The 11,455-nt window shown below is 42.4% G+C and overlaps 1 protein-coding gene across 1 annotated transcript; it reads left to right on the plus strand.

The window, feature by feature from the left end:
- The first annotated feature begins 5,814 nt into the window (after positions 1-5,814).
- LOC134207764 (transferrin) lies at positions 5,815-8,070 on the plus strand. The gene is made up of 2 exons (XM_062683636.1): positions 5,815-7,276; positions 7,336-8,070. Exons 1-2 carry the CDS (start codon positions 5,859-5,861, stop codon positions 7,811-7,813), a joined length of 1,896 nt encoding a protein of 631 aa, XP_062539620.1. The 5' UTR covers positions 5,815-5,858; the 3' UTR covers positions 7,814-8,070.
- The last annotated feature ends 3,385 nt before the right edge of the window (positions 8,071-11,455 follow it).

The raw sequence follows: 11,455 nt of genomic DNA on the forward strand, positions 1-11,455 counted from the left end.
CCTCACACCAGGTACGACCCGGATTGGGTCGGACAGGACCCCATCGTGCAGCACTCTACACGAAAAGGCCTCGTACTGTGCTTCGATGAGGCCGATGATTTTTTCGTAGTCAATGAATACCAAGTAAAAGGACTCTTGGAATTCGTTGACCTGCTTCAGAATGATGCGGAGCGTGACAATATGGTCCACACAGGATCTTCCGGCACGGAATCCGGCTTGCTGCCGCCGGAGAGTCGCATCTATCTTCTCCTGAATCCGGGCTAGGATAATTTTGCACAGAACTTTGAGAACGGTACACAGCAACATAATGCCTCGCCAGTTATCGCATACAGTCAGGTCACCCTTTTTGGGCACCTTCACTAAGATACCTTGCATCCAGTCGACCGGGAAAGTTGCGGTGTTCCAGATATTACGAAATAAACGATGCAGTAGTTGAGCGGATGTCATGGGGTCAGCTTTGAGCATCTCGGCTGATATGCGGTCGACCCCTGGGGCTTTATTCGATTTCATGCTTTGGATGGCTGTTTGAATCTCTAGCAGTGATGGAGCTTCGGTATTGACGCGTGTTATACGTCGGATCCTAGGCAGATCATGCCGAGGTGGTGATGGCCTGGCTGGCACTTGAAAAAGTTGTTCGAAGTGCTCGAACCAGCGTTTCAACTGGTCAGTTGGGTCGGTCAATAACTGATCATTCGCGTCTTTCACAGGCATCGTTGCATTCATCTTCGCCCCGCTTAAGCGTCGTGAGATATCGTAGAGGAGGCGAATGTCCCCGGTTGCGGCGGCTCTCTCTCCTTCGTCGGCCAGAGAGTCTGCCCACGCGCGCTTGTCCCGTCGACATGAGCGTTTTACTTCCTTCTCAAGAGCCGCGTATCGTTGACGGGCTAAGACTTTGGCTCCTCTGGTTTTCGATCGCTCTATCGCGGCTTTGGCTTCCCTTCGCTCCTCTATCTTCCTCCAGGTCTCATCGGTGATCCATTGCTTTCTCTGGGTGCGCAGTTCGCCCAGATTGTTCTCGCTGGTGGCGATGAAGGCATTCTTGATGGCGGTCCATTGGTCTTCCACGCTGCCACCTTCCGGAATATCTGCAGCACGCGTCTCCAGTTCTTCAACGAAGGACCGTTTCACCGTGGCATCTTCCAGTCGGCGTGTGTTGAATCGTCGTCCAACTCTTTCCTCCTGCCGACGAATCCGCGCAATGCGCAGGCGTATTTCGCCGATGAGGAGGTGATGATCAGACGCGATATCGGCACTACGTTTATTCCGTACATCAAGAAGGCTCCGTTTCCATTATCGGCTGATGCAGATGTGGTCGATTTGATTTTCTGTAAAGCCGTCACGGGAGACCCACGTGACCTTGTGAACCGGTCGATGAGGGAAGAGCGATCCCCCGACCACCATGTCGTTATTACCACAAAATTCTGCGAACAGCTCTCCGTTTTCGCTCATTTCTCCGAGACCATGGCGTCCCATAATGCGCTCATGGTTCGAGTTGTCGGATCCGATCTTCGCATTGAAGTCGCCCAAACAGATCTTGATATCACCCTTCGGAATTCTATCTACGACGGCATTGAGTTGACTGTAGACTGTAGTTGACTGCATCGGTTGGCGCATAACATTGGATTATAGTAAGGTTTCGGACCCGTGTTTTAAATCTGGCAACGATTATCCTTTCACTTATAGGTTCCCACTTCATAAGCGCAGAGTGTGCCTGAGCGCTTAGTAGGAAGCCAACTCCGCGATGCCGGGGAGCGTGTTCACCTCGTAAACCAGAGTATAGCAGAACTTGTCCCGACGGCGTTCTGTGTTCTCCAAAGTTGCCAAAGCCGCTGGATGCCAGAACAGACGCTGTTGGAGCCGCACTTCCTTGGTGGACAGACGCTCGATCAGTCGGGTCAAATTTGTTTAAAGTCCCACCCAACACCAGGACTAGACTAGTGCGCTTTGAGTGGCACACGGTCGCTTTGATAGGGCCTGCTTGGGGACACATGCAGCTTTTTATAGAGGTTCAACAGAGCCCACTGTCGAACCCCACCACATCCTAGGCAGGCCCCACATAACGCACCCTCTCACTCTAGCTGATGTCAGAAGGACAACAGTGCCCAGGCTGCACTACCAGCTAAGTACGCAACCCTTAGCTGGCGGTCAATTGTCATCGGAAGACCCGTGGAAGCGTGAGTATTGGAACTTGTGAGGGCCAGAGCTATGTTAGGCGCTCCTTCCCGGATGTCAACTCACCATTTCACAGCCCATGAGATGTGCGAAGTGAAAAATGAGTAGCGAGAAATGAGGAATGAGACATCAAGAAGTGAGGACCGAGCAGTGAGAAGTGAGATGTGACAAGTGAGAAGCGAGATGTGAGGATTGAAAATTGTCAAATAAATCCTTATTCCTTCCAACATTTTTTTCCTTTCTTCATTTTTTTTCCTGTATTTTCTCCGACTTCATTCACCCTTCCACTTATTTCTCCATTATTCTTCCCTCTTCTTTCTGATTTCTGCCGCCTACTTCCTCCTTTCACCTTCCTTTTGCTTTATTCCTTCTTCCTTTTTCTTTATTCCTTCTTCCTTTTTCCTTATTCTTTCTTCATTCTTCCATATCACTTCTTTCTTTTATCTTCTTCATAGTTCCTTCTTTTTACTTCTTCCTTCTCCCTGTTTCTTCTTAGTTCATAAATTCTTATTATCTCTCCGCTTCTTCCTTCTTTCATCTGCTTTCTTATCTCTTCTTCGTTATTTCTTTATTCTTTTTCTTTATTCTTGGTTATTTTTTTCTTTTACTTTCTATCTGCACCTTTATTCTTTATTTTTCCGTATTATTTTCTTTAATCTTTCGTCTTCTTTCTTCTGTCTTCTTTTTCTTTATGTATTATATCTAATCTCTCACTTCTCACTTCTCAACATCTTGCTTCTCAATTCCCAATTAACATCCTTAACTTCTCACCTCTTGCTTCTGTTTTCCTCACTACTCACTTCATACTTCTCACTTCGCGATTATCACATCGTACTTCTCATTTCTCACTTCTCACTTGCTACTGCACACATCACACTACCCAGTATTAATTTACATCTATCAATACTCACTTCGAATATCTCATTTCTCACTGATCACTTGATTTGATATTGATTTGATTTGATATTTCACCGTTTCCACCTGGGTGCCGACAACTGAAAATAGTAATATTTTATAAAAGTAAAAATTATAGTTTAGCTGCGACCGCTACGATGGCATTCATTATTGAATCACAAAATAGAGTAAATTTGCCTCGTAAATACTTTATGCACTTACTTTTCCGATCGTTTTACTTCGATTTATAATACTTGGCAAACGACCGAAAAAAAATTGGAGTGGGTTTTCACTCGATAAAAAAATATTTACTCTGAAAAATGAAACAAAGGCTTCTAAGCTTCGGAAATGAGGATAACAAGATCGTGCTTATATTGCACACGTATGATATATAATAATCACTCTCGTCCTTCAGTTCATAAAAAAACATTTATTCACTAAGTACATTCGATAATTACACTTGATAAACACTTGATAATTACATTAATTAAGAACTAACTACGTTCACCGACCGATAATCAATAACTGACTGCCTGAGGCCCTGTCTGGTCCAATTTAATAATGATATTTGCTGATCGAGAAAATAGCCTAAAAATGCTGATCAACCGATACGCTGCTGTTGATGTCACTGTTGTCGGGCGGGTGGAAATGCTGACCTTGCATCCGGTCACACATTAGGAACTGGGTCAGCTGAGTGTGTAGATGCATGCGTCAGGGGAATCCCGACTGTAACTATATGTCAGAATGACAATTTCTGTTTTCTTTCAAAAATTACGACGGGGTGCCGACAACCGACCACCTTTCCCTATAAATCAAAGATTTCAGTGAAATTTCACCGAAATTTCAACAGCAAAACTGATCGATACATAATTTTACAGATTTTCGGTGGTTTTGACAGTTGAAGAAAGGCAAAAATCACAGAAAAATGGAGTATTAATTACCGAACAAATCTGCTGTTGAGATTTCGGTGGAGTCCGGCGTAGGCTCATCGAGGAGGAGCCGTAGCCCATCAAGGAAGAAAACTACTTAAAACTTTTAAAAAAAATTTTTTTAAATCACTTCACGCAGAGAAATGTTTTTTAAACTCAATGATATTATGTATAAAAACAACAAAAATAATTATTGTTCCCCGGCTAATAATTTTATTTGTTGAATTCAACAATAAATCAGATTTGATTAGACGAAAAATATTGTTGTTTCTACAATGTTCCAAAACAGCACTCAAAATAAAAATTGTTGAATTTACAATATATTTTTTTGTTTGTACAAAAAATATTTTTAATCCAAAAAGAAAAATGTTTGCTTTCAACAATATTTTTCTTAAATTAAAAAAAATAATTATATTATAACCAAAAAATTTTTTTAAATGTTATATAAAATTTCTTGTGATTATCAATTATTTTATTTTTGGGTAGGCTTCGTATGGAAAATAAAACCACAATAATTATATTTGTAATTTTTTCAAATATTTACTCCACAAACTAGTTACACTGGATTGCAGTAGAAACAACAATGAAAATTTTTGAATCAAATATATTTCAGTTTTGATTTTAAAAATAAAATATTTGGGTTTAAAAAATATTTCAATAATTTTATTTTTTAGTTCAAAAAGGTAGATTTTCTCTGCGTGTTGATTTTCCCTAGGTTTTATCCAAGATATTTTTTTTGGAATCCAAAGAATTTCTTGTTGAATAACAAGACATGTTTAGACATTTAATTCTCATTCAAGTCAAGAAGTTTGCTCAATTGACTTGCTCTATCAGAACATAAAATTACTGTGAATACTTCAATTACGCGGAAAAATAAAAGAATAATATCAGCCTGCTGATTTATAAAACAAATCAAGAATGTAAAAACAAACAAAAATACGAAAGTAACGTTTCACAAAAATACAAAATAGCACCCGGGACAGAAATTTAGCGGGGCGCTAAATGTTCAACCTCGTGTCTAATTTTATGTTGCGTTCTTTTTTCCAATCCGGTTTAGATACCACCGGTGTAAAAGTGGCGTGTTATTTTTTTATGTTGTTTTTTGAGCCCTACAGCTCCCAGAACAGCACTCGGAAATAGAGAAAGGAACTTAGAACAGGACTCTCGTGACCATGCTTTTGAGAAATGATGAAATTCTACAAAAATCATTATAAGTTTATCGAGGGAAAATAATAATAATAAAAAAATAGCAAGACTTTACGAAGGAGCGGTTATTAAAAAAATCTAAATCAACTCAAATCAATATTTTTTATTAAACCTGTAAGATGAGGTTATTTTATAAATCTATTTAAGCTTAAGGTATTTTAGAAAGCTCTTCTGTTTCCCCTTCATCGCCTCTCTGGTGACGCCTATGCTTTTGAAATCTTATACAATCGTTCTAAAGTCTTCTTCTAGAAGTCACTCGCTCTCAATTGCTGCTGACATAATGAAGATCAAGCTCTGGCAACTATAAGGGTGTAAGACGGAGAAGGGAGTTCTCTTCATAAATTTCAAACTTTCATTTGCGTCCAGATCCCTGATTCCTGCAAGAGCTTGTAATAACAGCACATGCATGGTGAACCGACAAATTATGGCCTCTTTACCATATACGCGATCCAGAATGATCAACACACGAATAACCTCCTTGGTTATACAAACGTGTCCAAGCCGGCAATCGGCAACAAAACCCCCAGTGCAGTTTCTTATGTGGGGATTTCCCATATATTTTTTACGGCGTACCCAAACACACCGGCATTATCTATATAAAGTCGCCTCTCTTGTTAAGCCGGTAGTTAGTCTTGTTGCGTTCTGGGGAGTGTGATCATGTCGGTCGTGTTATCAGTCGTGGCACTGCTAATGATCAGTGCCGGTCAAAGTCATGGCCAGCAGAAGGAAACGTTCAAATTGTGCGTACCGCATCAGATTATGGATGCCTGCCAGGATCTGATGGCCAAACCGGATGCGACCGTTCAGGTTCAGTGCATAGCCGGTCGCGATCGGATGGAATGTCTGGAGAAGGTTAACGGTCGGGAGGCTGACTTTGTGGCCGTCGATCCGGAAGATATGTATGTGGCTTATCATATGGCCAATCAGGATTTTAGTGTGTTCACTGAGTTCCGCACACTGGAAGAACCGAAGGCCGAGTTCCGTTACGAGGGAATTATTTTGGTTCGTAAGAGTGACAACTTCAGAAGTTTGGCCGATCTTCGGGGCAAAAAATCTTGCCATACAGGGTACGGAAGGAACGTTGGTTATAAAATTCCAATCACCAAGTTGAAGGCGGCAGGCGTGTTCAAGCAGGCCACCGATCCAGAATTGTCTCCTCTTGAGAAAGAACTGAAAGGTTTGAACGATCTTTTCGGAAGCTCGTGTCTAGTTGGAAAGTACTCTCCAAATGATGAAGTGAACAGGTTGCTCAAGAAACGCTACTCCAATTTATGTGCCCTTTGTGAACGACCGGAAGTGTGTGATTATCCAGATAAGTATTCTGGTTATGATGGAGCGATTCGGTGCTTGGTAGAGAATAACGGCGACGTTGCGTTTACCAAGGTGATCTACGTGAACAAATATTTTGGCCTCCCAGTAGGAGGTGCTCCAGCCAAACCGGCCTTGAACCCAAATGCGCGAACCGAAGACTATGTCTACTTATGCGAAGATGGATCGACTCGTCCAATCACCGGACCAGCATGCTCATGGGCTCAACGACCCTGGCAAGGATACATGGGCAATGGGGACATCAACACTCGATTCCAACGTCTGCAGAAGCGTCTTCAGCAATTCTACGAAGATGCCAAAAATTCTGCAAACACCGACAAAGCCATCAAGATGTGGGTGGATCGAAAGAATCTTCTTGTTGATCGCGACGTTCCCGTTCAACCGGGAGATCACTTGAACCGAGCGCAGTACAAGGACGTGATCGAGCGTGACGGTCCTTTCGAAAACAAGATCAAACTATGCGTGGCTTCCCAATTGGAATTGAGCAAGTGTGAAATTATGCAAAAGGCTGCCTACTCACGTGACGTACGCCCGGCCTTGGAATGTGTTCTGAAGAGCAAAGATGGTTGCGTCGAAGCTGTACGTCGAGGTGAAGCCGATGTCGTAGTACTTAAGGGTGAAGATCAAGACGATTCATCCACTAGCGAGCTCAAGTCTATCCTATTCGAACAGTATGACGAAGGTGACGTAATGGTCGCAATTGCTGACAAGGGAATCAGTCGCGACCAGGTTTTGAAAGCTCCATTGTAAGTCTTGATTGAAATTTATTTTAACAACATATGATTAACTCACTCTTAATTTTCAGAGCATTCGACTCCACGGACACACGTGCCGTTTCGGCCGCGGTGTTCTTCAACGACAAGCGCCAACGGAATATCTGCCCGAACAAACTGACTTCAACCGAAAACGCGCCAATTCAGGTCGTTTCGGCCCAAGATCTGACCCGACTGGGAGCGAACAAGATGCTGATCTGTCCCACTCTGGAGTTGGAACCGGTCGGCAACTATCAGACGTGCAACGTCGACTACACGCTGCCGACGGGAGTATACGTGCGGAAGGACATCACCGGCCAGCTGGAGGACAACATTGCTCACGCTTTCGTGGCCCTGTCGGATAAGTTCGGCCACGGAGCCAAGACCGAGGTGGTGTTCGAAATGTTTGGCGAATATAAACCGGGCGCGAAGAACGTTCTGTTCCACGATCGGGCAGCGAAGTTCGGTGCGGCCGGCAACAAGATTGGTGATGTGGATCCAAGCAACTATCAGCGGTTGATGTGTTTATAAGACAAAAAGTGATAAAACCCCAGAAGCCATCTAATAAATAGGACTCATTAATTATATAATTATGGAAACAAATTGATCAGAAATCCCCATGGAAGCTGTATGATAGAATAAAGCTTCTCACATTAGCGGCTATGCATTAAAAAGGTTATCAATTTGTTTGATTATGAAGCATGTTGGCTGTGTAGATGTGCCTTTACCGGAACTGTTAGCCTCTAATATAGCAAGATAAGTGCAAGAAAAATAAATATTACAATCTATCTGCTTCATTTTCCATTTTTTGCCGTTCTCGTACAACAAAGTTTTACCAAAGGCGATCATTTCCTCCCAAATGTCTATAAAAACATTAGCCAACTTTTCATATAGTAATTATTAACAGATTGCATTCGATGGATCATAAAACGTAGATGATCACTATTGATCGCCTATTGATTAAAATAGTGATGAGTTAAAGAAATAAAGCGCACGAACCTGCTATCAAAATGCCTTGCATATATAAAATATTCATCCATGGCTTGCCCAACAACAGCTGCGCATGCATAATGTAGGCAACTAAATGTCCCAAAGCCTGCGCCAAATGTAAGCAACGGACCATGAACTTTTTCCTATACTCACCATTAGGTTCTGCAGCGACTGTATGTAACCTCAATCTGGTGACAGATTTGTAGTACTTCTTGCTGGACTCAGCGGCAGCCAACCAATCACGAACTCGACCCTTGTCGGAGTCAGTGGAAAGTACTACTGACCTGTCAAAAAACTTCATTTGACGAGAACCGAATTCATTCGTGACGTCAAGTTGCATGTTGATAGTTTATCTTTATGGTTGTAAAAATAATTGTAACGTGGGGCGGTTCCACTGACCACCTAAGAAGGGAACAGTCTCCTAAGTTCCAAGAACATCATTCCATTCCAACGATTGTCCTATGCCAGTTCCCAACACTGCTTCCCGCCTGGTAAACAAACTACAATGCTACAATCCTTTCACCATTCACAATGTTTGGCCCATCATGCCAAACATTGTTGAATGCCTTCTTGACGTCGAGTAGGGGGCATGGCGGAGGCTTTAGAGATAAACCATCTGATGTAGTTGGTAACTCGGGTTAGTTGGTGTACGGTAAATCGACTGCTGAACATTCAGTTTTGTAAATACACTGGAGTCGGTTTTACACGGGGGATACGTTCCGCGTAAATCCCAAAAACCGCGTAAAAATAATTTAACTAAAAATTGATTTTTTCGTGGTTTTCACGTGTTTCCTAACCTTTTTGAAAAACCGCGTAAAAAAAACTTTTGAAAAATTCGCGTAAATCCCGAAAATCGCGTAAAAAAACCGCGTAAAAAACAACTTTCAATAAAAATCGGTTTTTCCCAAAGGCCTATCGACCTGTTTCAAATATGGTGCATGCTGTTTGTGGTACATGGAATAGAATTGGTACGAAATATCACCCTCGTTCTTGTTTACGTTCGTATCGGCTACGTTAGAACTTAGAACATATCAACAGTTCGCATTCTCATATCTTTTTGGCCATCCAAGAAATTACAGGAGTAGAGCCTTTTGATCTACACGCGTAACCAAAGGTTTATCGATCTCTTTCAAATATGCTCCTTGTGGAACATAGATTAGAACTTCATGGCTATCGAAGAAAAATAATCCTTCAGTAAGGCCTTTAGATCTACACGCATAACCAAAGATCTGTCAACCTATTTCATATATGGTGCATGCTCTTTGTGGTACATGGAATAGAATGTGTACAAAGCATAACTTCTCGGCCATCCAAGAAATTCCTGAAGTAAGGCTTTTTGATCTACACGCGTAATCAAAGGTCTGTCAACCTGTTTCAATTCCTGCAGCAAGGCCTTTCGAATATAGTCACGTAAATAACGACCCGGGTCAGGGACGCTGTACGGGTTGGACAGGAGAGCGACATCGGTCCTCGATTCCGAGACCGACTGCCACAGCAGCTGCTGGACAGATGCACAGTGGTTAAGACTCAACTGTGTTGCTTGCATGGCTTCTTCTTGTTTTCCTCTCCGATGGGACACGGATTACATGCTTGCTTTTTGCTGGTGCAGATGGACACTTTGGTGACTTATCGCATTCCTGCGCCTTGTGCCCTTCCACAATGACGACACAGGTTGCTACGGTCTGGGCCCTTAAAGTCGTAGGACTTATGTCCCGACTCTAAGCACCAATAGTACCTGTGCATTGAAGGTGGCTGAAGTTTGCTTATTGGGCTTACTGACCAGCCGATTTCAACATCCCTCGCTCCATGACCTAGGGTAGGCTAGCTGCGTGCCAAATGGACGACCTTTGTACCGCACTGATCTCTGACGGCAGAGACGACGTTGCTTGCACTGGAAGGTCACTTCCATCCCCAACGACCAAGATCTTTTCCCGAGCAGCACAAGCCAGATAAAAATGGTTGCAGCAACTTGATTGTGTCTAAATCTGGTCACATATGAGTTGCAACTTGTGTGCTGCTAAGGTTGGGCCAGTCGTCCCGCTAGCTTGCGCTCCACATTTTAGCACCAAGATCATTTCACCAGTTTTGATACGTCTGACGCTTCACGCGTCTTGTTCCAGCGCCTAAGGCTTTTCGGTCGCCTGCATCGACGTCGGCGTTATGCTTGTCAGTTTTCACCAACAAGACCTCTACTCTGTCCTCCCGAATAAAAAATACAGTAGAATAACAATACAATTTATTGTAACACTACTATTAATAACATTAAATTGGCAATAGATTATATTGTAAATGAAACCATACAAATACATTAGAATGCATTGTTATGAACCATTTACTCAAATGTAAATGAAGTTTCCGCAATAGAATGTACGGGTTGTTAAGTATCGTAACTATACAAAATCTGAGATTTTGCCATACATTTTTTTCGTCACACAATAGAGTGTACGGTTAATATATTGTTGAAATATCCGAACAAAATTATTCAAAATACAATGAATTGTATTGTATATGTATAGTAAAACAATACGATTTTTGATTTCTCAGTTGTGACAGCTTTACTGTTCAACAATGCAATTTAAAGGGAAAAAATGCATATTTGGCGCTATGAGGCAAATATTGTTATATAGTTTATATGTAATGTAAAGAAACGTTTCAAATGTTATCAATGCATGAATATTATGTACGAAAACGTTTCTAAAACAATTGCAAGTATTGTTACATTAGCGAAATATGTTGATGTATTGTATCGTCAGTGTTGATACAATCTGTGCAATCATCAAGAAACAATGTATCCTATTGTATACCGTACATTGTATGGTAAATCAATTGTTTACACTATTGAACCAATAGTACATTTTTATCCGGGCTTAACTTTCTTTGCGGTTCGAGATGCGCTAGACTTCCGCTTTGAGCTGATTACCAGCTATCAGGGATTTTCGGGCGCTTCGATGGCACTGGTCGCTTGTGCCGATGGCACTGGCCCTCTTGCGGCCCGACGACTTGCGTCTGGTTGGTGCCTTTCGCCTTTTTGGGCCGAGAAGTCGCTTTCTCTGGTCAACGCCCTTCGGGCTCCACTACACCCCGATCTGCTCCGTCAAGACAACGTTTGGCCTACTATTGCCTACTGTTTGGCTTTGCTCTGAGCACCTTCGCCGGTTTGCTGCCTGAGCAGTTTTTGGTTAG

Source organism: Armigeres subalbatus, chromosome 1 (assembly GCF_024139115.2).
Source record: "Armigeres subalbatus isolate Guangzhou_Male chromosome 1, GZ_Asu_2, whole genome shotgun sequence".
NCBI classification, from domain to species: Eukaryota; Metazoa; Arthropoda; class Insecta; order Diptera; family Culicidae; genus Armigeres; species Armigeres subalbatus.